Source organism: Pituophis catenifer, unplaced genomic scaffold, assembly GCF_029215685.1.
Source record: "Pituophis catenifer annectens isolate HBS135680 unplaced genomic scaffold, rPitCat1.0.hap2 SCAF_2, whole genome shotgun sequence".
In the NCBI taxonomy this organism is placed as follows: domain Eukaryota; kingdom Metazoa; phylum Chordata; class Lepidosauria; order Squamata; family Colubridae; genus Pituophis; species Pituophis catenifer.
The window spans coordinates 43,633,276-43,658,664 of record NW_027256882.1 but is presented as its reverse complement, the minus strand read 5'-3'; the positions used below and the strand labels follow the sequence as shown (position 1 = coordinate 43,658,664).

Below are 25,389 nucleotides of genomic sequence, written 5' to 3'. Positions count from 1 at the left end.
GCACAAGGAATTTGTCTTTGATGCATCTCAGCGTACATAAGAAAAGATACATTCGTCAAGAATTGTAAGGTACAACACTTAATGATAGTCATAGGATACAAATAAGCAATCAAATCATACTAGGAAACAATCAATATAAATCGTAAGAATACAAGCAACAAAGTTACAGTCATACAGTCATAAGTGGAAGGAGATGGGTGATAGGCATGATGAGAAGATTAATAGTAATGCAAGAAGAAAGAATGTAATGCAAAAGAAAGGAAAAGGAAGAAAGAGAAAGGAAGAAAGGAAGGAAAGGAAGGAAAGAAAGAAAAAGAAAGAAAGAGAGAGAGAGAGAGAGAGAAAGAAAGAAAGAAAGAAAGAAAGAAAGAAAGAAAGAAAGAAAGAAAGAAAGAAAGAAAGAAAGAAAGAAAGAAAGAAAGAAAGAAAAGCATTTACTTTTGGCTCTTTTCAGTGCAGAATAAAATAATAACATGACAGCATCGACTTTTTACATTTGCATTCTTAATAATGTAACATCCATTTCTGTAACAACAAACGTGTCTAATCAGCAAATCCCATTTTTTCCCAATCTCAAGCATAAAATTTAGAAACGGTTTCCAAATAGAAACCGAGTTGGATGTATTCTTTTTTTTTTCTTTTCCCTACCTCCTGTTAGCACTCCACCAGATGTGACTGCAATCATAACAGAGAGGGAGATCCATTTACTTGCCTACTGCAAAGCACAGACTAGTTTTTCAGAATAAAAAGGATGCCTGTTTCCAGAAAAATGGGGGTGCGCGCTTGAATTGTACATCTCTATTTACACAAGGGGATACCAGCACCTGGTTTTGAGATCCAGGTATTTCTCCATCCAAGTGGAAAGAATGCCCTACTTATCCTTGTTCTTGTTCTTGTTCAACTTCAAACCCTAGAGAGGAGGGTTTTTTTTCCTCTCATCCCTCTTAGTTTGCATATTCAGGGAGATCTTATTAGTTCTGAGGTTAAAACAGATTGAATCTCTGCGGTTCCATACCAACTTTGCCTGCCAGGTTGATAAGCTCAGATTCTGCTCTTCCTGGCACATTCTCTTTCTCCTTCCTGCCCAATGCCATCTCTCACATGTTCTCCTATAAATAGCTGAGATTCTGCAGGTTGCTGTGGTGACAGCGGCTGGGTGAGAGATCCAGCCGGGTGTAAGGGGGAGGGGGTTGGTGCTGAGGAGAGGGCAGAGCAAAGAGTGAGGTCACTTACTTTGACCCCCCCTCCCTTTTACTTTTCTCCCTTCCCTTTGGTTTTGCTGGGCTGATGGACCTCGTTCCATCATTTGCTTCCTGGACTTCAAACATTTTACATCCGTTGGCACTCTGCAGCAGGCAATGCCCGTCTAAATGGGACATCTCCTGTCCAGGGAGATATGTACCTAGTGTCTCACTTTCCTCTTCTCCCCACCCCCCATCCATCTTTTTTTTCCAGAGGTGCCTTCTCAGAGGTGGTGCTGGCGGAAGAGAAATCGACTCAGAAATTGGTGGCCATCAAATGCATTGCCAAGAAGGTGCTAGAAGGAAAAGAGACCAGCATTGAAAACGAGATTGCTGTGCTGCACAAGTGCGTGGTACCTCTCCTCATTCTCTTCCTTCTTTGACTCTTATCAGTCCGGCTCAGAAAAAAAATAGATGCTGCAATCCAGATCTTTTCCGAACTGGGACCAATCTAGTTGCTTTGGAAAGCTCAGAAGCAAAGCAAACCAGGAGCTACTAACCGCTATTCCAGGGGTGTCAAACTCTTAGATCTGGCTTGCAGGGAAGGACTGGCCCACAGTGCCTCTGCCAGCAAAAACGGAGCTTGGGAGGGCTGCGCACAGCCCTCTCGAGCTCCCTTTTTGACTGTGACTGTCTCCTGCAGCCCTCTGCCAGCAAAAATGGAGCTCAGGAAGGCCGCGCGGGATTCTCCTGGGGTTCGTTTTTGCTGGCAGAGGGCCGCAGGAGGCTGTCACAGCCGAAAAAAAGAGCCCTTTTGCTGGCAGAGGGCTGCAGGATGTTGAACTGGCCACGTCCCCCCCTGGTCAGGCCCACTCCCCCCCCCAGGTCAAACAAAACCCTGATGCAGGCCTTAATGAAATCGAGTTTGACACCCCTGCTCTATTGCATCTGTCTAAGATTTGATTCCTCACACAGTCACACATCCTGAGGGATTCAGGTTAGGGACGTTGTCCTGTTGCTTGTTGCTTCTTTGTCGAGTTGCAAACCTGCAGAAGAATGTTACACGTTTCTGGTGCACTGCTTTTTTATTGCATAAGGGGGAAGCAGGGCAAAGGAGAAAGCCTGGTAAAGATAGTCCTCGACTTATGACCACAATTGAGCCAGTGGTGAAATGCAGCCGGTTCTATGCGGCTCGGACAAACCGGTAGCGCCGGTGGCGGGAGGCTCTGCCGACCCAACTGGACATAATCACGTCCCGTTTTTGACACTCTGCACATACACAGAAGGTCCTGCGCATGCACAGAGGTGTCATGCGCGAGCTCCCATTTGCAAACTGGTAGCGAAGATAAGTGGATTTCAGCCCTGAATTGAGCCCCAAATTTCTGTTGCTAAGCGAAACAAAGGTTAACTGAGTTTGGTCCCATTTTATGGCCTTTTTTGCCACAGTTATTAATCACTGCAATGGTTAAGATGGTTAAGATGGTTAAGATAATGGTTAAGACCCTGTCTTATATTTTTTTTGAACCCTGAAATAAGTGCTTGGCCTTATTGCCATGCGCTCAAAAGCCCAATTGGGCTTATTATCAGGGGATGTCTTATTTTGGGGGAAACAGGGTATATTTCCTTTCTTCCTCCCTTCCTCCCTCCCTCCCTCCCTTCCTCCCTTCTCCTCCTTCCCTCTCTCCCTCTCTCCTTTCTTTCTTTCTTTCCTTCCTTCCTTCCTTCCTTCCTTCCTTCCTTCCTTCCTTCCTCCCTCCCTCCCTCCCTCCCTCCCTCCCTCCTTTCTTCCCCTCTCCCTCCCTCCCTTCTCCTTCCCTCTCTCCCTCTCTCCTTTCTTTCTTTCTTTCTTTCTTTCTTTCTTTCTTTCTTTCTTTCTTTCTTTCTTTCTTTCTTTCTTTCTTTCTTTCTTTCTTCTGTTTGCAGTCCCCTTGCCCAAGGATGTCTACTCTGAAGTGAGATGTTTAGAATTGGATTGAGGAGCAATAGTTCCCCGATATGATCCAGTTTCCATTCACAGTTGCTTCAAAGCAAGCACATCAGTGGCCTTCTGCACCATCCTTTTTTTAGTTACCATATCTGATGTGGAATATCAGCTTTTCTGAAAATAGTCCAAGTTGGCACCACACAGTGTTTTCTTGTGACCAGAACAAGCCGTGTGACTCCGACCATCCATTGCTCATGCTTCATTAGGGCACCCTATCTGCATGATGCTCTGGCATGACCCCTTTGCTGGCTATTCAGCTGTAATTGTCACATTCGCTGTCTCTTACAAAGTTGGAGCTCTTCTTAGTGTTACTAAGACCTCCTCGTGAGTTTTCAAGTGATCGGGTTCTTCTTGCTTACCATCAACTATCACCAAACAGAGAGCTGAAACGAGCAAGCTGGAAAGTTCATTTAAGAGGAAAGAGCTATGCAAATTCTCCTGGACCAATGATTTATTGCTGAAATAGTTAATTTTTAAAAAAAAATCATGAAAGAAAACATTAGATAACATGATAAAGGCAACAGTGAGGTGAAAGCACACTTGTACAGTATCTTATCTCCTATCTCCAGCTAACAAATATTAGTTTTAGTCCAAGGATTTGGGCATTCAGTTAACTCCATATTTACATTGTCATTGCTATTTTATTTTATTTTTTTGTCTTGCTGTCTTTCCTTAAATTAAAACATCCAGACAAAGCTACTACCAAATTCTTGCAGTTCTATGGATTTTATTATTTTTTATACTTTAGTTTGGTCACTATTTTTTTTTTAAAATAATTGCATCAATACTTTGTCCAGTCTGGACTGGTGAAATCTTGTTGAAGCTTTTCAAGACTCTAATTATCTTTAATTAGATAATTAATTGCTGTATCTGTTTTTATGGCTTCCTGCTAATCATGGTACTGATTTTTTTCCCTCCTGAATTGCACCTTGAATAATTTCTTCGAAATGTCCTTAGTATCCGTTTCTTTCACTAGTAAGCAGTGGCAGTAGAAGTTTTCAATAACTGCTTTCCCACCCACTATCTCCTCTTTTTCTCATATAAAAATGATTATTGTATTATGATGCCAAGGACTTGGTGAAGGACTACAAAGGTGTTTTTTTTAGCGGTGAAAATCATTTTTAGGATCTAAATTTCCACATTTCATGAATTTCCTTGAGGCCAGTCATATACAGATAGTCCTTGACTTACAACCGTTTGTTTAATGACCATTTGAAGGGCACTGGAAAAAGTGACTTGTGACGATTTTTCACACTGACAATGATTGCAGCATCCTCACGATCATGTGATCAAAATGCGGATGCTTGGCCACTGGTTCATACTTATGACTTTTGTGACTTTCTGACAAGCAAAGTCAATGTGGAAGCCAGAGTCCACATTTTATTCACTTAACAACTGCAATGATTCACTGAATGACTGTGGGAAAAAGGTTATAAAACGGAGCAAAACTTACTTAACAACTGTCTCGCTTAGCAACAGAAATTTGGGGTTCAAAATGTAGTCATAAGTCGAGGACTACCTGTAATTTCCTGCTGCCTGGCATAGGAACATATTTATCATATCCTATTTATTAGTGATCTTTACACAATTAATATTTATTTATTTTAGATCGTGGGTGCTTTACTTTTGACTTGCCTGGACTGCATTTTAGTGAAAAAGAATTGTTTTGGGCTGCATATAAAATATATAATATTAAAAAACAATCATATAATAATGTTAAAAGTTTACAATCTTGGGGAGCCACATTATTAGCTGTCCAGTCTGCTTGTAGCCTACAGGTCACAGGTTGGTTACACCTACTTTAGATAATACTTCTGTCGAAGTGCCTACAACACCCTTTCCAAAGCAATCAAAACCAAAACCAATTTGATATCAGCAAACTGATCTGCACAACATTGTATTGCCAATTTTTTTTTTAAAAAATGCTTGTATCCTTTTCCTCCCTTTAAAGGTAGATCTATAGTGATTTTGTGTTTCTCTAGTTTCCATTTAGCATTTTTATTGTCATTTCTGTGCCATGGCTCATTAATTCTTACCATAAACAAGCAAATTGGGGTAGCAAGGGCAATAATTGTAATTCCCCAGTTGTTTGCGTGGAAAGCTTTGCATCTTGATTAAAGAATCTAAGTGACTTTGTGAGGGAGGTAAAGGTTTCACATGGGGGAAACAAATGAAAAGATTTGGAAGCTGTGTTCAGGAGGCAGCCTGAATCCCAAAGAGATGACTGGGTTTCAGTCTGGCATGCTTTGAACCTAACCCTATGCAGTTAGTTTATGCTACAGTATTTACCCAGAGTACTTTAAGAACTAATTGAGTAATCCATGGTTAAGTTAACAACAGGGAAACAAGTTGGGGAAAAAAAAACCTTAATTGGTAATTTAAAAAGCAAATAGAAATCAAGGAGTGGATTCAAATGATGTTTATATATGTTAGTTACTGTTTCTCAATGGGGCATTAATTAGTACCAGTCCTTTGTTACAAATCGGTCAAATGTTCTTAATCTTCTAAGGACTTTCTTCCCCCCAAAATTCACATCTCATTCTTTTTTTTTTTAATTTGATTTATATGCCGCCCTTCTCTGGAGACTCAGGGCGGCTTACAATGCGTTAAGCAATAGCTTTTATACTTTTGTATATTTATACAAAGTCAGCTTATTGCCCCCACAAACTGGGTCTTCAATTTACCTACCTTAGAAAGGATGGAAGGCTGAGTCAACCCTGAGCCTGGTGAGATTCGAATTTACAGTAATTGCAGACAGCTGGTGTTAATCACAATGCTATCAGTCTGCTGAGCCACCAGGCCCATTCTAAATCTCTTTCTTTGGAATTTAGTTTCTACTTGACAATCAGATGCTTTTATTCTCCCAATATGTTTAATCTGGCCCAATTTTTTGACCAGTGGATCTGTCCGATAGATCAGGGGTCCCCAACCCCCAGTCTGTGGACCAGTACTGGGCCACGGCAAGCCAGAAACCAAGCTGCGCAAACAAGCAAAGCTCCATTCATGGGATGCAGGTGGCATGCAAAACCACATCCCCTCCGGATGGTCCATGGAAAAACCTCCCTCCACGGAACCGCTTCTTGGTGGCTAAAATAAAATGTGGTAGATAATTACCGTATTTTTCGGAGTAAGACACACTTTTTCCCCCAAAAAAGAGGGTGAAAATCTGGGTGCATCTTATACTCCGAATGTAGCCCCACCCAGCTTCTTAAACGAAGGTTTCAGAGGCTGAAAAAAGCATCAGAAAGGAAGCTTCAGAAAAAAAGCCTCCAAACAGAGCTTTAAAAAAAAGCCTCAGAAACAGAGCTTCAAGAGGCTTTTTTTCTGAAGCTCTGTTTCAGAGGCTTTCAGAAGCAGAAAAAAATGTTTTTTCTGAAATTTCTTTTTGTGAAAAGAGCCTTGGTAGTACAGTGGTCTAAGGCACCCTATTATTAAGCTGGTTATTAAGACCAGCTGCCTGCAATTACTGCAGGTTCAAATCTCGCCAAGGCTCAAGGTTGACTCAGCCTTCCATCCTTTCTAAGGTAGGTAAATTGAGGACCCAGTTGTGGGGGCAATAAGCTGACTTTGTATAAAATATACAAAAGTATGAAGGCTATTGTTTAACGCATTGTAAGCTGCCCTGAGTCTCCGGAGAAGGGCGGCATATAAATCAAATTAAAAAAAAAATGGAGTTTCAGAAGTTTCAGAGGCAGAAAAAAAAGCAAGGCCCAGAGCTCACAACCAAGGAACCTGTTGCTAAAATTCACCTCTGGGAACAGCTGATTGGGGGTATTCCGGGAGGCCAATCCACCTGCCAATCAGCTTTTTTCTTTTTTTTCTCCCCAAAAACTAAGGTGCGTCTTATACTCTGAAAAATACAGTACACTTAACAAGGTCAAAATACAGCCACCATTTTTTCTAGGAATGTATCTCCTTAGTCCTTGCAGCAGAAACCCACACAAGCAAAGCTTTTTTATAGTACAGATAGTCCTCGACTTACAACCATTCGTTTAGTGACCGTTCAAAATTACAACAGCACTGAAAGGGTGACTTACGACCGATTTTCATATCTACAAATGTTGCACCATCCCCATGGTCATGTGATCAAAATCCAGACGTTTGGGGACTATCATGTATTTATGCCTGGAATCATGTTATCTCCATTTGTAAAATGGCTTCCGACAAGCAAAGTCACTAGGGGAGCCTGATTCACTTAACAACTGCATGATCCACTTAACAACTGAAGTGGTGATTCACTTAAGAACTGTGGCAAAAAAAGGTCATAAAACGGGGTACAGTTCACTTGTCTTGCTTAGCAATGGAAATTTTGGGTTCCATTGTGGTTGTAAGTCGAGGACTAACTACCCTGCCTTTTTCCTCATTGTCCAGGCAGGCATCAACAGGAGCAGTCAAGCAGGGTTTGGGAAGAGGGTCCTAGCCATGATGGAAGTTGAGACCATTATTCTTTCAGCAGGGAGGTCAAATGGATTAACTGACTGGATTTAGGCCTTCCCGGAACAAGACTGACCGGATGAAGTTGTCTTTAATTCTGTACACAACTAAGTCTTTACTTACTGCCAGGATCAATTCTTCCCATTTTGGGGTTCTCATAAAACAGGGGTGTCAAACTCACATTGTCACGGCTGTGTCACGTGACAAATCAGGACTTTCCCCCCCCCCCCTTCGCTAAACCGGGTGTGGGCATGGCCAACGTGTGACGCATCTGGCCCAGGGGTGAAATCCAGCAGGTTCTGACAGGTTCTGGAGAACCGGTAGCGGAAATTTTGAATAGTTTGGAGAACTGGCAAATACCATCTCTGGCAGAGTGAGGTGGGAATGGAGATTTTGCAATATCCTTCCCCTGCCACACCCAGCAAGCCACACCCACAGAACCAGTAGTAAAAAAATTTGAATTCCACCACTGATCTGGCCCATGGGCCGGGAGTTTGACAGCCCTGTCGTAAGACATTCATGTTAATTATTATTTTGGCCAGATATGATGAGAGTAAGAGTTGGATTGCAAGGTAGATTTTTCTCCTCTAAAGTAAAGGCTGGAGGTCCCACCACCAGCCTTCTCTTAATCCTAAATCCAAGGTTCTTTTGCACTGTCTCAAGACTCGTTCATCCCTTAAAGTGGGACTCTGCTTCAAACTACCCAAATTTACACACACACACACACACACACACACACACACATATACACCAGAGGTGGGTTTCAGCAGGTTCTGACCAGTTCTTGAGAACCGGTAGCGGAAATTTTGAGTAGTTTGGAGAACCGGTAGTAAAAATTCTGACTGGCCCCACCCCCGTCTATTCTCTGCCTCCCAAGTCCCAGCTGATCAGGAGGAAATGGAGATTTTGCAGTAACCTTCCCCTGCCACGTCCACCAAGCCATGCCATGCCCGCCAAGCCACACCGACAGAACTGGTAGTAAAAAGTTTTGAAACCCACCACTGACACACACCATACTGACTATGATATCAGCAATTTTTATTCCCAGGTTTGCTTTTTCTCTTCCAAGCTCTTCCAAATCTCATTCTTTGGTTGCTGCCAGATTTTATTAAATTATTCTCCAAAGGTGGTCTTAGTTGTACAGCATAGAATAGAATAGAGTTGGAAGGGACCTTGGAGGTCATCTAGTCTAACCCCCTACTTAGGCAGTAAATCCTACACCACTTCAGACAAATGGTTATCCAACATCTTCTTAAAAACTTCCAGTGTTGGAGCATTCCACAACTTCTGGAGGAAAGTTGTTCCACTGATTAATTGTTCTAACTGTCAGGAAATTTCTCCTTAGTTTATAAGTTGCTTCTCTCCTTGATTAGTTTCCACCCATTGATTCTTGTCCTGCCCTCAGGTGCTTTGACAATATGACAAAATCCTGGCCATCTGACCATGTCATTAAACGTTCCACCTGCTGAGAAATAAGACTAAGACTAACACTGTCATAGTTTTTTGGGGGCAACGTCTTCCCATCTGAGGATGACAAAAATGCATATAGCAACATGAGTGCAGATTTTTTTTTTTTTTTTTTTTGGGCTACTGTGCAGTACAGGTAGTCCTCAACTTACAACAATTCGCTTAGTAATCAAAGTTACAACGGCACTGGAAAAAAATACTCTTAAACGTTTTTCACAGTTATGACCTTTGCAGCATCTTCATGATCATATCAAAATTCAGATGTTTGCCAACCGGTTCATATTTATGACCGTTGTTGTGTTCCGAGGTCGTGTGATCCCTTTTTGCGACCTTCTGACAAGCAAAGTCAGTGGAGAAGCAAGGTTTATTTAACAACTGGGTTACTAACTTATCAACTGCAGTGATTCACTTAACAAGTGTGGCAAGAAAGTTCATAAAATGTGGCAAAACTCACTTAACCAATGTTTCATTTAACAACAGAAATGTTGGGCTTAGTTGTGTTTCGTAACTGGAGGCTATCTGTACTCAATAACACTCTGTCCCATGAAGAGTAACGTTTGTATTTTACACAGCAAGGCATTTCTGAACTGATCTAGAGAGGATTTTTCTTTCACAATAATATCGACATTAAAACTTAGCAAGGCAAAATGAAATAGATTTCCTTAAGAGATCTGTAGCACTTCCTAATTAAAACGTGTTTACCCTCTTGGCAGAATCAAGCATCCAAACATAGTGGCCCTGGATGACATCTACGAGAGTGGAGGACACCTCTACCTCATCATGCAGCTGTAAGTTGAAGATTTAGGAAGGAGGAGAGGGAGGGAGCCACAGTTCTCGGGCTCTGTTAGCTAAAAAGGAAAGGAGTGCGGTGGCTCATGTGGTTGGGATGCTGGATTGGAGGTTAGCACGTTAGCACGCTCGAGACCTGAGTGCTGCTGCCTGGCGGGGTGAGTTCCTGTCATTTGCTGCAGCTCCTTGAAAGGAGCCCCCACAGCAGAGGTGGGATTCACTTACCTTCCCTACCAGTTCACAAATGTGAGCATGAGTCTTCTGCGCATGCACAGTGCTTGCGCATTACATCTGGGCGGGTGGGCGGAGCCTCCCGCAGTCACCGCTACTGGTTCGCCCAATCCGGAAGAACCGGCTGAATCCCACCTCTGCCCCACAGGCATTCCCTGGGCAATGGGGATGTCATTGGCTAATGCTTTCAACCCGGAAGACTCCTTAAACGATGCCTCTGATTCGAACAAAACTGGAGCTAAAAAGGAAAGGGATTAATACAGATAATCTTTGACTTACAACCATATGTTTAGCGACTGTTATAAATTACAACAGCACTGAAAAAAATTGTCTTATGACCAGTCCTCGCACTTACAACCGTTGAAGCTCATTCCCATACTCAACAATTATCAAAATTTGGGCACTTGGCAGCCGGCGTATATTTACAATGGTTGAAGCATCCCATGGTTATGTGAACCGTTTGCAACTTTCCCAGCCAGCTTTCAACAAGCAGAGTCTACGAAGGATGCTAGATTCACATAACAACTGTGTGTTTCTCTTAACAACTTCAGTGATTCACTTAACAACCAGCAAAAAGGTTGTAAAATCAGATACAACTTGCTTAACAACTACCTCACTTAGATACAGAAATACTGGTCCCAATTGTGACCGTAAATCATGGATTACCTGTAGTATGGCATGTCCTCGGCTTCTCAACCCCTCTGAGTCTTGTGGTGGACGGTGAACCTATGACACATATGTCAAAGGTGACACATGCCACAATGTTTTGTGTGCCATGCCAACATTCTCCAATACTTGACAAGAGCTATTCTCAAAACTACAACTCTGAAAATGGTTTATGCTTCATTTCATTTTTCATTTTTATTATTTGACCTTTTTTTATATAATTCATAATAGGGACACGGTGGCTCAGTGGCTAAGACGCTGAGCTTGTCGATCAAAAGGTCGGCAGTTAAGTGGTTCGAATCCCTAGTGCCGTTTAACGGGGTGAGTTCCGGTTACTTGTCCCAGCTTCTGCCAACCTAGCAGTTCAAAAGCTTGTAAAAAATGCAAGAAGAAAAATAAGGACCACCTTTGGTGGGAAAGTAACAGTGTTCCATGCACCTTTGGCATTTAGACATGCCAGCCACATGACCACGGAGATGTCTTTGGACAGCGCTGGCTCTTCGGCTTTGAAACGGAGATGAGCACCGCCCTCTAGAGTCAGGAACATATGTGTGAGGGGAACCTTTACCTTTACCTATATAATTCATCGCACCACATTTGATTGGACTGTTTAAGATTAAATAAATAAAGAAAGAATTGCTTCTCCTTTGTTGGGTGGTGATAGTGATACACCAGCAGAGTCAAGTTAGGCGTTTTCTGAATTTTTGATATGCCAAGCCCAAAAGGTTTAGCAAATCACATCACTGACCTAATCCACGTTGGAGGCTTGCAACGATCTGTCTGCATAGATCTTACTTGTATTCTATCTCCTTCTGGCAGGGTTTCTGGAGGGGAACTTTTTGACAGGATAGTGGAGAAGGGATTTTACACAGAGCGAGATGCCAGCAAGCTGATCTGCCAAATCCTTGATGCCGTTAAATACCTGCATGACATGGGCATTGTGCACCGTGACCTCAAGGTGGGTTGGTCAACTTGGCCAGATGTATCTGCATGTTGTAGTCCTCCTTCCATTAAGAGGTGTCCCCACAAGCTATTTACTGAGGGATAAACTAAACACAATCCCTGCAATTGTCTATGGAGATTCTTAGTCTTCCAGAGCAGGGGTCTCCAACCTTGGCAACTTTAAGACTTGTGGACTTCAACTCCCAGAATTCCTCAGCCAGCAAAGCTTTGCTGGCTGAGGAATTCTGGGAGTTGAAGTCCACAAGTCTTAAAGTTGCTAAGGTTGGAGACCCCTGTTCCAGATCATGGTGTTCCCAAAAGTGCTTTTTCAAAAGACAACTCGACTTTCTTTGTTTTTACTTGAAGACATTTCACTTCTCATCCAAGAAGCTTCTTCAGTTCTGACTGAATGGTGGAGAATGGAAGGTTTTATATTCCTTGCAATCCTCTGGTCGTTAGCATTACGACATCTGATCCTTTAGCATTAACGACCAGAGGACTTCAAGGAATATAAATCCTTCCATCCTCCACCATTTAGTGGAGGAGTGCAGAGCAGGGGTGGGTTCTAAACATGTTTACTACTGGTTCTGTGGGCGTGGATTGGTGGAGGGGGTAATGTGACTGGGTGGGTGTGGCCAACTTTTTTTTTTTTTTACTTTTAAAAGCATTTTTTCTACAACCTTAAGAGGTTGCAGAAAAATATGCTTTTAAAAGCTTCTGACGATCAGGCAACTCAGCTGGGATCACCAGAGGCTTTTAAAGGCATTTTTTTTTCTACAACCTCTTCGGCCGAAGAGGTTGTAGAAAAAATGCTTTTAAAAGCCTCTGACGATCCCAGCTGAGCCGCGAGATCATCAGAGGCTTTTTTTTTTTACTTTTAAAAGCATTTTTTCAGCTGAAGAGGTTGTAGAAAAAATGCTTTTAAAAGTAAAAAAAAAGCCTCTGATGAGGTGGGCGGGGTAAGCGAGCAGCGACCGGGCCAGGAACTGGTTTGGGGGTGTGGCCAGCCAATGTTATTACTGGTTCTCTGAATTACTACAAATTTTTACTACCGGTTCTTGCGAACCGGTGCGAACCAGGAACAACCCACCACTGGGGAAGGGTCAAGATCATACAAAGTATGAATACAGCTTTATAAACCTTAGTAAGACCACATGTAGAATACTGCATCCAGTTTTGGTCACCACATTATAAAATAATGTAGAGACTTTGGAAAATGTGTAGAGAAGAGAAATTAAGACGATTAAGGGCCTGGAGACTAAAACATGAAGAATGGTTGCAGGAATTGGGTATGGCTAGTCTAGAGAAAAGAAGGACTAGGACTGACATGATAACAGTATTCCATTATTTCAAGGACTGCCACCAAGAAGAGGGGGTCAAATTATTTTCCAAAGCACCAGAGGTCAGGGCAGGGCAGGAAACAATGGATGGAAATTAATCAAGGAGAGAAGCAATCTAGAATTAAGGAGAAATCTAACAATGAGGACAATTAACCAGTGGAACAGCTTGACTTCAAAAGTTGTGGGTGCTTCATCATTGGAGGTTTTTAAGTAGAGGCTGGGCAACCACTTGTCTCAAATGTTAGGGTCTCCTACTTGCGCAGGGGATTGGACTAGAAGACTTCCAAAGTCTCTTCCAGCTCTATTCTGTATGTATGTAAAGGAGATAAGGAGCCTAATAAATAAGAAGGGAGAAGCCATAGGATACACAAAGAATGTTTACACTTATAACATCCTGTTACTCTCTTAATCTAGCAACGGGGAAAGAGAGAAAATGGGGGGGGGAAAGTCATAATTATTAAAAAATGTATTTGTACACTGATCAGATAAATATATTACAGCTCTCAAAAGTTGCAGGCTGGCCTTTTTCTTTATTTCTGCAGAAATGACAAATGATGATAGTGGTTTCATATGAACAGTGCCAAACAGTGGCTAGAAATGCAAATGTTACAAATTGCTGTACATTTGCCCAGAAATTCTAACCCAATGCAGTTAAACTGAATGTCACACGTTGGCATCAAGGCAGAGCAAGCCTTACCTGCCACTCGTTAGAATGTGATGATGGTGCCAGTAATTGGTTGCTACTTTCGGTGTCTGAAGATTGACTGCCAAGGCAGGATTAGAAAAGACACGAGATTTGTGTAGAAGGCTCTTACCGGGCAGATGTGTAGATATTTATTTCATTTTAGAAATATAGCTCTATAAGCTCAGTTTCTTCTCATCTTTGTCTCAGAAGAGATATCAGGCAGGCTGGTCCTTTCCAGATTGAGGAAATGTCCTGCATGTCCTTTCCTTGTCGTTAGAGAACATTTAACTATCAGAATGATTGAAGCATAAACTATGACTGTTTGTTCCACTTGAAAAATATAGATGGGGGTGGGGGTTCCCTTCGTACTAACAAGTCGGATGAGATGGGGTGGGGTGAGTAGGTATAGGGTGGAGGAGTCTTCACTGGCCAGGTCAAAGAGGCAGGCACTCTTCGCTTACTCCTCTTTGAATTTTTTCCCCCAAGAGAGTGGAGAGAGAAAGAAAGAGGGAGAGAGGATGAGAGAGGGAGATATGTGGGTGTGTGTGTGTGAGAGAGAGATGAGAGAGGGGGGAGGGGGAGAAAGAGGGAGGGAGAGAGAGAATGAGAGAGGGAGATGAGGGAGAGAGATGGGAGGGGGAGGGGGACAGAAAGAGAGAAAGAGGGAGGAAGAGAGAGAGGGAGATGAGAGAGGGTGGGAGGGAGAGAGGATGGGAGGGAGCGAGGGAGGGAGAGAGGGAAAGAAAGGGAGAAGGAGGGAGGGGGAGAGAGGGGGGAGGGGGAGAGAGAGAGAGAGAGAGAAAAAGAGGGAGGGTGTGAGAGAGAATAACCTGAAATGACAGCTCTGTTAGCTATCTGGACCTTGAAAGCTGACCCTTGTTAAATGTCTCTCCTGCCAATAGATGTTCAGGATGATATACACTGTAAAAACCCACAAACATAAAAGCTGATTACAAGACCAAGAAAAACAATATTATTCAGTTGAGAAGGGCATTAAAACTGAAATGCATCATAAAGGAGGGAGGGCCCCTTCTGAGATGTTTGCCACTCTCCCATTCCTTCTGTGGACATAGCTGCTGCTTATTTGACAGGGTCTCATCCGTGGCTCTTCCTCTGGTCACCCAGAGTCATTCCCACATACCGTCACAGGTAATTCTTGAATTACAACCATTCATTTAGTGACCACTCAAAGTTACAACAGCACTGAAAAATGACCATTTTTTCACACTAATGATTGCTGCAGCCTTCCCATGGTCACATGATCAAAATCTGAATGCTACGGGTTCATATTTATGACAGTTGGTCATGTGACCAACTTTATGTAACCTTCTGACAAGCAAAGTCATTGGGGAGGCTAGATTCACTTAACAACTGCGGCAAGAAAGGTCACAAAATGGGGCAAAACTCACTTAACAACTGTCTCATTTAGCAACCGAATTTGGGGGGGGTCGGTTGTGGTTGTAAGTCGAGGACCACCTGCACAGTGAATGATGTTTTCTCTATGTTGTAAATTGTCCTCTCACCTCACTCCTTTCCTTAGGGGTGACTTAGTTCTTAGGTTCTCTGCTATACATGTAGTTTCCATAAATTCTGTAAACTTTGGTAGCAGAAAGTTAACTTTTCAGTGTGGTGTGTTAATCTTTCCCCTGGAACTTGCAAGAGATTTCAAATAAAAAGTTTCAGTTCTCTTTCTCTGATATGCAATTCTAATCCTCGTGACAAGATTGCATGGACTGCAAAATACAGGAATTGTGGAAGAGGAGAGAAAAAGAGAACCTGGGTAAAGATTTTCAGCTTTTAATTTTTTTTTTCTATCTTTTTTTTTTATGGGAACCTCTGCATGTTTTCTGTAGGATCAGGGGTGGGATTCAAAAATTATAGCAACCGGTTCTCTGCCCGGTTGCTGGGTGAGCATGGCCATGATGAGCGTGGCCTACTTGACCTCCTGCACCACGGTGGGGGGATGGGATATTTTCACCCTCCCCAGGCTCCAGAGGCTTTGCTCAAGCCTCCAGGAGGACGAAAATGGCCTCTCCCGGGCTCTGGAGGCTCTCCGGAGGCTCTCCGGAGGCTGGAAACCAGCTCATTTCTGGACTACCGGAACTTCCAGTAGGCCCGTTTTTTGCCCTCCCAGAGCCTCCGCGCGGGCCCTGCACTTATCTGGAATCCAAAATGGGCTGCGTGGAGACTCCTGGGAGGAGAAGGGCCCAGTGTGTGGGGCCAACCAGTCCTTGCAACTACCGGTTTGGCGAACCAGATGTAAAATTAGCATCCGATTCACCTAAACTGGTCCAAACCAGCTGAATCCCACCCCTGTGTAGGATCCTTATGCAGTGCAGGTTATGTTTTCTCCTCACCCTCTCCAGGTGCATGCAGTTTACATAAAGGGCTGGTCTGGTTTTTTGTGCCTCCCGAATGCCACAAATGAACTAACACACAGCCAATACTTCTTGGTGGCTGCTTCTTGGCAAATGGGATCAGCCAAGATGAACTGATGCTTAGTGAAAGAAAACAAAATTCCATTCCAGTATATAACAGTGAGCAAATTGGCCCTCAGTTCTTCCTGGTGAAAGGACGGTGTCCTCCATGATTCTGGAAGGCCGCAGGTAACTATTGCAAGACTGACCAGGCCCCGCATGCAGCTTTATCTATTCCCCATCCATCCTTCACCTCCACGTCTGAGGCAGCTGTCCCTTCCTGCTTAATGGCCGGGTCAGTTCGGTTGTCACAGGAGAAGAAAGTCTTTTCCCAAGAAAGTACTGTATGTCTACCAGGATGTATATTCCAAGTGTCCCGGTCCTTTGATTATAGGGCTGTCTCTACCATTTAGGCAAAATGAAAGAGACACTCTCAGTGGTAGACCAGGATGGGGAGCAAACTGCGGACTCATAGAACATAGAATCCTAATGTCAACTCTGAAGCGAACCTGGCTGACATCATCTTGTGCTGCCTCACAGTTGCCACGAAACTGGTTCTCTGCCCGGTTGCTGGGTGAGCATGGCCATGGTGAGCGTGGCCTACTTGGCCTCCTGCACCACGGTGGGGGGATGGGACGTTTTCACCCTCCCCAGGCTCCAGAGGCTTTGCTTAAGCCTCCAGGAGGACGAAAATGGCCTCTCCCGGGCTCTGGAGGCTCTTCGGAGGCTGGAAAAAGCCTGAGAAAGGAGGGGAGGGGGGAAGTAGATAGCCCAGCTCACAGTCAAAACAAAAAGTCTTCCTGTGGGAACCAAGGTCATCGTTAAGAGGTGGCTGGTGAAGGAGGGGAGGAGTCTGCCAGCTATTTTCATTGGAGAACACGACTGATGACACCGGAGAGGGGGAAGTGTTACTCTTTTAATTAGGTGAAAACGGCAGGAACTTTCAGAGTCGGTTTTCACCGGCTGTGCCGATATGATGTATCCAATAAACATGTCCTTTGAGGAATCTACCTCCCTCGGAGCTCTGATTTCCATGGGTGCGTTACTCTGAATGCTGACACCTAGGGCTGGAAGGGACCTCAGAGGTCTTCTAGTCCAACCCCCTGCTCAAGGCAGGAGACCTTATACCATCCCAGTCAAATGGTTGTCCAGAAGGCAGAGAGAAGAGAGGGAGAAGAAAAGAAGTGTGGATCATAAAACAACAACAACAACAACAAAGCAGATGGGAATGCAGAGATGAGCTAAGAATTTCTGGTGTCTTGTTCCCACCTGCTGCCTTCCCAGTCTGCTGCTTGGAACAGCTGTTTAAATATGTGTGCAGTATGTAGCTTGCTGGAACAGCATTCCTGCTGCCTATGGGGTAATGAATAGAGGAATGGAATGGAATGGAATGGAATGGAATAGAATAGAATAGAATAGAATAGAATAGAATAGAATAGAATAGAATAGAATAGAATAGAATAGAATAGAATAGAATAGAATAGAATAGAATAGAATTCTTTATTGGCCGAGTGTGATTGGACACACAAAGAATTTATCTCCGATACATAAGCTCTCAGTGTACATCCAAACAGCAACAAAGTGATAAGTCATAGATCATAAATCATAAGATACAATCCTAAATCGTAAGATACAAACAACAATTATTGATAAAAAGGAGCCCTGGTAGTGCAGCAGACTAAAGCAGACTAAAGCACTGTTATTAACATCTGCTGCCTGCAATTACTGCAAGTTCGAATATCCCCAGGCTCAAGGTTGACTCAGCCTTCCATCCTTTCTAAGGTAGGTAAAATGAGGACCCAGATTGTGGGGGCAATAAGCTGACTTTGTATAAAATATACAAAAGTATGAAGGCTTTTGCTTAACGCATTGTAAGCCACCCTGAGTCTCCGGAGAAGGGCAGCATATAAATCAAATAATAAAAAAAAAAATCATAATATGCCAATAGGAGAAGGTAGTAGGAAAGATGTGAGGTAAGAAAGATGAGAAAATGGGAAAGATGAAAAGATGAGAAGGATAATAGCAATACAGGCAACTACGTGGGTTTAGCATTGTCTTTAGGCATAAGACAATCCTGAGGGAGTAAGATCAGTGATGGCACTGAGTGCCGAAAGCATGCGCCCCCCCCGCGCAGATGCGTGCATCTCCTGCATGCGCCCCGCCCTCCGCGCATGCACGGCAGAGACCCGAAAACCAGCTGGCTGGCGGGAGGCACGAGTACACACACACTGAGCTGGGGCGACTGCTCACATGCCCGGGCTCTGCATGCCATAGGTTCGCCATTACAGAGTTAGATGTTTAGCAGAGTAACGGCATGAGGAAAGAAGCTGTCTATGCGTCTAGTTCTTTTGGCCTGCAATGCTCTATAGCGGTGTCTTGAGGGGAGAAGTTGAAACAGTTTAGGTCCAAAGTGTGAGGGGTCTGTAGATATTTTCTCAGTTCCCACCTGCTGCCTTTCCAATCTTCCGCTTGGAACATCTGTTTCAATGTATGTGAAGCATGAAGGTTGCTGGAACAGCACTGCTGCTGTCAATGGGGGTAACCAGCTGAAAATTAAATGGCAGCTCTACTGCTGCTGCTCGTGGATGAATGCATAAGAAGTGTGTGTGTGTGGGAGGGGCGCCTCCTGCCTGAGGCTGGGTCTCACTTGTCAACTGTTATTGACCCGTACTGATACCACTGTTGATTTTAGAAGCTTTTAGTTGTATATTTGGGAGGGTGTGTTTGTTTACACATATGTTTCTGGGTACCATCCCTTCCATAAATTCTGCCCTTATCTCTATTTCCTCTTGGCACTGTTTAGAGGAATGGAATCCCAACCTGTTTCCTTGCTTTGAACTCTATCCTTAGTTCCTTTGAAAAATTATGCTTATCTTTTAAAGCCAGCTTTAGGAAACTGGGCTCAGGGTTTTTTTAAAATTGATTTTAATTTTGTTTCAGGAACTTATTTTCCATATATAGCATAGCCTGTTTTGTTCAGGTTTATTTCTGTTATTGTATTTTATAAGGTGGGTATTTTTAGGGTTTTTTTTTTAGTAAAAAGCATTTGTTTTAATAGTCTTCGATGGTCTGTATGTACGGATTTGCTCTGAACGTATTCTGCAGTTTGATAAAGCTGTTAAATCCTCCCAATTCTGCCTTCTTCCTTCCTTCCAATTTCACATTAGCCTGAAAACCTGCTGTATTACAGCCTGGATGAGGACTCCAAGATCATGATTAGTGACTTTGGGCTGTCGAAGATTGAAGGCTCCGGCAGTGTCATGTCCACAGCCTGTGGAACTCCTGGCTATGTGGGTGAGCAGCCTTCATGAAATAATAGTAGTTAGCAATAGCACTTCTTAGACTTATATACCGCTTCATAGTGGTTTTACAGCCCTCTCTAAGCGGTTTACAGAGTCAGCCTATTGCCCCCCAACAATCTGGGTCCTCATTTTACCAACCTCGGAAGGATGGAAGGCTTGAGTCAACCTTGAAATAATACGGATATTTGGGGAGGGGGCAGGGGTGAAATGTAAAATTTGTTACTACCGGTTCTGTGGGCGTGGCTTGGTGGGGGTGGGGGTAATGTGATTGGGTGGGCGTGGCCAACTTTTTTTTTTTTAACTTTTCAAAGCATTTTTTCTATGCTTTGAAATTGTCAGAGAGGTATTTTTTAAAAAAATACCTCTCTGACAATCCCAGCTGAGTTGCCTGATCGGCAGAGAGGTATTTGCATTTTTTTAACCACCTCTTCGGCCAAGAGGTTGGAGAAAAAAATGCTTTGAAAAACCTCTGATGATCCCAGCTGAGCAACGCGATCATCAGAGGCTTTTTTTTTACTTTTAAAAGCATTTTTTCGTCGGAAGAGGTTGTAGAAAAAAATGCTTTTAAAAGTAAAAAAAAAAAAGCGCCTCTGATGATTGTGCGGCTCAGCTGGGCATGGTGGGGAGGGCGCAGGGATTTTTGCTACTGGTTCTCCGAACCACCTGCTGCCATCGCTACCGGATTGGGCGATCTGGTCCGAACCGGGAGCATTTTACCCCTGGGAGGGGGTGAGAGAAAAAAGCCAAAGTAATAATCTTATGGATCTTAAGAGTTCAATTTCTAGGGATTGTGTAGGAATATCCATCAAGGTAAATTACTACCTATACCAGTGATGGCGAACCTTTTCGGCACTGAGTGCTGAAAAGGTCGCGCGTAAACGTCACATGCATGCGCTCGTCAGGGCTGCGCTCCGGAAAAGCCAAATTTCCCGGTTCTAGTGCGCATGCATACCCGACGATCAGCTGGCTGGCGTTTATGCACAGGCTGGTTTTCGGCACTGCCGCATGTGCAAAGGACAGCTGATCATCGCGTACGCATGCGCACCAGAAACCTGGAAGACAAACAAGCAAGGCTGCACGTGCCGGGCAATATGGTTTCGTGTGCCACTTTGAGCACGCGTGCCATAGGTTCCCCATCACAGACCTATACCGTAGGCAGAGGAAATAGCGAAGACGTATTAAGGATACAAACCGACCACAACATTCCCCCAAAATTCAAAATGTGATAATATTGCTCATCATCATGGACTGGGGAAAGGAGTTGATGACCCAACCAATAATCCAATTTAGATGTGCAATAAAACAAATGTGCAGGAAACTAATCAAGGAGAATTTTCTTCTGGAATCCAGGAGAAACTTCCTACCAGTGAGGATAATGAACCAGTGGATCAGCTTGCCTTCAGAGGTTGTGGCTGCTCCAAAACTGGAGGTTTTTAAGAAGAGAACTCAACAGCCACTTGTCTGAAATGGTACTATAGGGTCTCCTTCTTGAGCAGGGGGTCCCTTCCAGCTCTATCCTGATTGAATTATTGAAGGCAGAGGGTTTCTTTTTGTCTTAACAAGAATTCTTTTTCTGGCTTCTATTTCATTCTCCGTCTAGGCACTTCCATCCTTATAATTAGTATCTTTCTCCTTTGCTCTTTCCTTTTAAAGAGACGTATAATCTTATTTGCCGTTCTTAAATTGCCCCTTTCGGGGTCATTTCCATTCCAAATTAAGACGGATTTTGTTGGGTTTTTTTTCTCTCTCTCTCTCTGGAGTCCAAGTAAATTAAAGCATTCAATCTTTCACCGAAAGGTTTTCCTCAGGAAGAGTAATTGATAAACAAAGGGCTAATTCAGGATTCCCTCAGCCATGCCATTGAGTGGGAAGTGGGCAGAGAGACGGCAGTAGCTTTAAAAGAAAGGGGCAGGAAGGAAGCTACCAAGGAGACATTTCTGCTATAAAGAGAATTCATTTTGAGTCATCCTTTGACAGGAGTCGATTCTTTGGGACAGGAATTGCCAAACAATCTGGTATTTGTTCTGTTGTGCTGTGTTAAACTTTTAAAGCTTTAAATGTCATTTGACTGAAAATTTCACTTCAACATACCTTAATCAGATACCTGTGTAGGTATGTTGGACCTGAGGTGGGATCGAATTTGGAGGCTTGAGACCTTCAAATGATCTCCATATTTTGTGAAGGAAAAAGGACTGAACAAATGTTCCAAGCCAGAACTGAGAATTATCCGGGAGGAAGATGGAAGCTTGAAATAAGTTTTAATAGACTTTTGATCACTAGCTCAATTAATGACATAGCAACTCTCCGGACTGGGTCAGGCCATTTGTGGCTTCCTAAGTGCTGTTGAACTATCATTGCTACAATAGTGGCCAAAATTGTGGAAACCTTTTGGAAAAAGTATATTTTTGAGGTTTGATGGCTAATCATACCACTTTTTTGGGGGGAGTTTCAAGATAATCATATTCCAGTCCAGACCTTAATCCAATTGAAAATCTACGGACTAAAGAAACTTGTTAGTCAGAAGCGACCCAGCAATAAAACCCAGTTAATGGAAGCAATCATTCAATCTTGGTTTCGCATTATAACAGTTGCAGAACTAAAAGACTTGGTTCACTCCATGGGAAGACGTTGTAAGGCCGTAATTCATGCTAAAGGTTACCTAACTAAGTATTAATTGACATGGTGATAATTTTTGTATATCTCGTTTTTTCTACGGGTTTCACTTTTCTTCTTTATACTGTAACTGCTATTCTAATCCTTCATAAATCCTTCATAAAAGTTATTGCATTACATTCTTGATTAAATTATCTTTCCATTAACATATAATTTTATGGTACTACTCCCCCCCCAAAAAAAGTGGTGTTATTAGCTAGTTTTAGAAAATACACTTTTCCCAGGAGGTTTCCACAAGTTTGGCCACTACTGTAAATAGTGAGTCTGTTGACTGGATCTATTGTAATCCACTATCTGAAAGCCTTCTACCACTTCTGAAGGTACTCCCTAGTGTAAGAGGTATATTAACCAATAAGTATTAGTGGACATAGCAACACATTTCGGTCTCTAATTGTTGCATTCTTTCTTTCCTGTTGCTCCCTCCTGATGTGGCCCAGCTCCCGAAGTCTTGGCACAGAAGCCTTACAGCAAGGCTGTGGACTGCTGGTCTATTGGAGTCATTGCCTACATCTTGTACGTATCAAGTGGAATTGTGTGTGTGTTGAGGGGAGGAGGAGGGAATAAACAGGAAGACAGGGAGGACTGATAATACTTCCTGTTGCTTCTAAATACATCTCTGTCTAGTTGCATTTAACGATTTACAAACACAATCCTGCCCCTTTAGCTTCCAGGATATATTTGGCATTTGCATAGCTGCTTCACTGGTCCGTTGTTATCCTTTTGCATTCATTGGCAACCTTCAGTCTCAAAAGACGATGGTATCGTGCTCTGGGAAGACGTCCTAAAACAGCATCTAGTGTGACTAAAAAGGCCAATTCGAGATCTTTTGCATATGGCTTTTAATTTTATAAGATTCCCTTTTTGCAATTTGGAGGACAGGAAATTCCACTCCTTTTGATCATGACGTAGTTCTCTCTTCTTGCTTCCACCCTGTCAGTCTAGGGAATAATTGTATTTTTTTTCTATGTTTTGCTGCAGAGATGATAATCTCTCTCTCAGGTTGTTTTTTGCACTTTCTGAATGTTTTTGGTTCACAAAAAAAAAGTAGCAGAGTAAGTTGGGAAAGTGTGTTTTGGAGAAAAATGAATTTGCCAATATATACCCGTGTTTTCCCGAAAATAAGACCCTGTCTTATTTTTTTTGAACCCTGAAATAAGTGCTCGGCCTTATTTTTGGGGATGTCTTATTATTTTGTGGCACATGGAGCAAGATGGGGCTCCTCTTGCCGTTTTACCTGATTTCCAGCTCTGTCTCCTTAACCCTAACCAGAGGAAATCAAAATGACCAAATTTTGATCATACAATATGACCATTGCTATGCTGTGATGGTCGTAAGTGTGATGACCAGCGGTCACTTTTTTCAATGCCATTCTAACTTTGAATGGTCACTAAATAAATTGGTTGTAAGATGAGGACTACCTCAATTTGGTATTTACCTATCTCTACAGAAAAACATAATTAACAGCTCAATATTATCTCTGCCTTTGTTCCTATTCTTCCTCTTCTCCTTTCTGGATCCAGGTATAACCAGTTCTCTCCCTCTCTGTCTCTGTCTCTCTCTCTGTCTCTCTCTCCCTCCCTCCCTCCCTCCCTCTCTCCCTCCCTCTCTCTCTCTCCCCCTTCTCCCATGCAATATACTTCTCTTCCTCACCGTTTCACCTGTTCCCAATCTATATTCCCCTCCCTGCAATATGGACATCTAGATTTTATAGTCACGCATGGCCTATTTCCCCCTCTTTTACCTCAGGTTGTGCGGGTATCCCCCATTTTACGACGAGAACGATACCAAGCTGTTTGAACAGATCTTGAAGGCTGAATATGAATTTGATTCTCCCTACTGGGATGACATATCGGATTCAGGTGAGGACAGGGGTGAAATCCAGCAGGTTCTGACAGGTTCTGGAGAACCGGTAGTGGAAATTTTGAGCAGTTCAGAGAACTGGCAAATACCACCTCTGGCTGGCCTCAGAGTGGGGTGGGAATGGAGATTTTGCAACATCCTTCCCCCAGGAGTGGGGAGGGAATGGGGATTTTGCAGTATCCTTCCCCTGGAGTGGGGTGGGAATGGAGATTTTGAGGTATCCTTCTCCTGCCATGCCCACCGAGCCACTCCCACAGAACCGGTAGTAAAAAAATTCGGATTTCACCACTGGGTGAGGAAGGGATAACTTCAGTTTCTCGGGATGCCCGGATCAAAAATAAAAGTTGGATTCCAATGGCGGCTGTAATGTCAGAGTTTGCTTCTCATCCACCTTCCTTTTTGCTTCCAGCCAAAGATTTCATCCAGCATTTAATGGAGAGAGACCCCAAAAAGCGATTCACTTGTGAGCAAGCTTTACAACACCCATGGTAAGGTTTACTACCACCCTTGGCTTTTGAACTTTAATTAGGATTGGTGTGGCTTTGATTTTTTTCTGTGTCTTTATTCCTTTTCTCATATTCAATAGTTCTATTGACCTCATCTATGGCCTGCCAGCCAGGCCCACATTTTTGTTTCTGACCAGGGGTGGGTTCTACTTACCTTTACTACCGGTTTGTAGCGGAGCTGTGTGTGTGTGTGCTCGCTTTGCTCGCGTGCGCACGATTCTGTGCATGCGCAGAAGCTTCTGCGCATGCGCAGAAGTGTTTTTTTAAAATAATAATAATAATAATAATAATAATAATAATAATTATTATTATTATTATTATTATTATTATTATTATTATTATTAGTCGTATTTCAATTCCGCCCACTCTCCGAGGTCTCTGGGCGGCTTACACCAAAGACAGTATATTAAATAGCATATTGCCCCCAACAATCTGGGTCCTCATTTTACCCACCTCGGAAGGATGGAAGGCTGAGTCAACCTTGAGCCGGTGAGATTTGATCCGCTGATCTGCTGAACTAGCAGACAGCTGAAGTAGCTGCAGTACTGCACTCTAACCACCACTGCGCCATCTTGGCTCATTCGCGCACAGAAGTGTTTTGATGATGTTGGGGTCGGTGGGCGGGGCCTCTCGCTGGTTTTACTACCAGTTCTATAGAACTGGTGCAAACCGGGGGCAACCCACCACTGCTTCTGATGTTCTGTTTATCGCTATCAAATCTCAAGTAAAATGTGCTGCTTTAAAAAAAATTACAAATTCATGCATCTTTAGTATGCGTTACTAACAAATTGCTGGTCACAAATAGCGATCACATGAGCCTAGTACGCTGCAACCATCCTCAATATAGGGATCATCTATACGATTGATTACAGTATATGACTATTTTGAGCCACAGTGGCGCAGTGGTTAGAG

General features: G+C 43.1%; 1 protein-coding gene across 1 annotated transcript in view; it reads left to right on the top strand.

Moving 5' to 3' along the window:
- CAMK1 (calcium/calmodulin dependent protein kinase I) overlaps positions 1–25,389 on the top strand; it is a 48,980-nt gene that overhangs the window by 19,586 nt on the left and 4,005 nt on the right. The window contains exons 3-9 of the mRNA XM_070936766.1: positions 1,456–1,587; positions 9,780–9,854; positions 11,572–11,710; positions 19,304–19,430; positions 22,549–22,624; positions 23,858–23,970; positions 24,381–24,459. Of these exons, the coding sequence (XP_070792867.1) occupies positions 1,456–1,587; positions 9,780–9,854; positions 11,572–11,710; positions 19,304–19,430; positions 22,549–22,624; positions 23,858–23,970; positions 24,381–24,459 (741 nt within the window). The remainder of the gene's footprint in view (positions 1–1,455; positions 1,588–9,779; positions 9,855–11,571; positions 11,711–19,303; positions 19,431–22,548; positions 22,625–23,857; positions 23,971–24,380; positions 24,460–25,389) is intronic.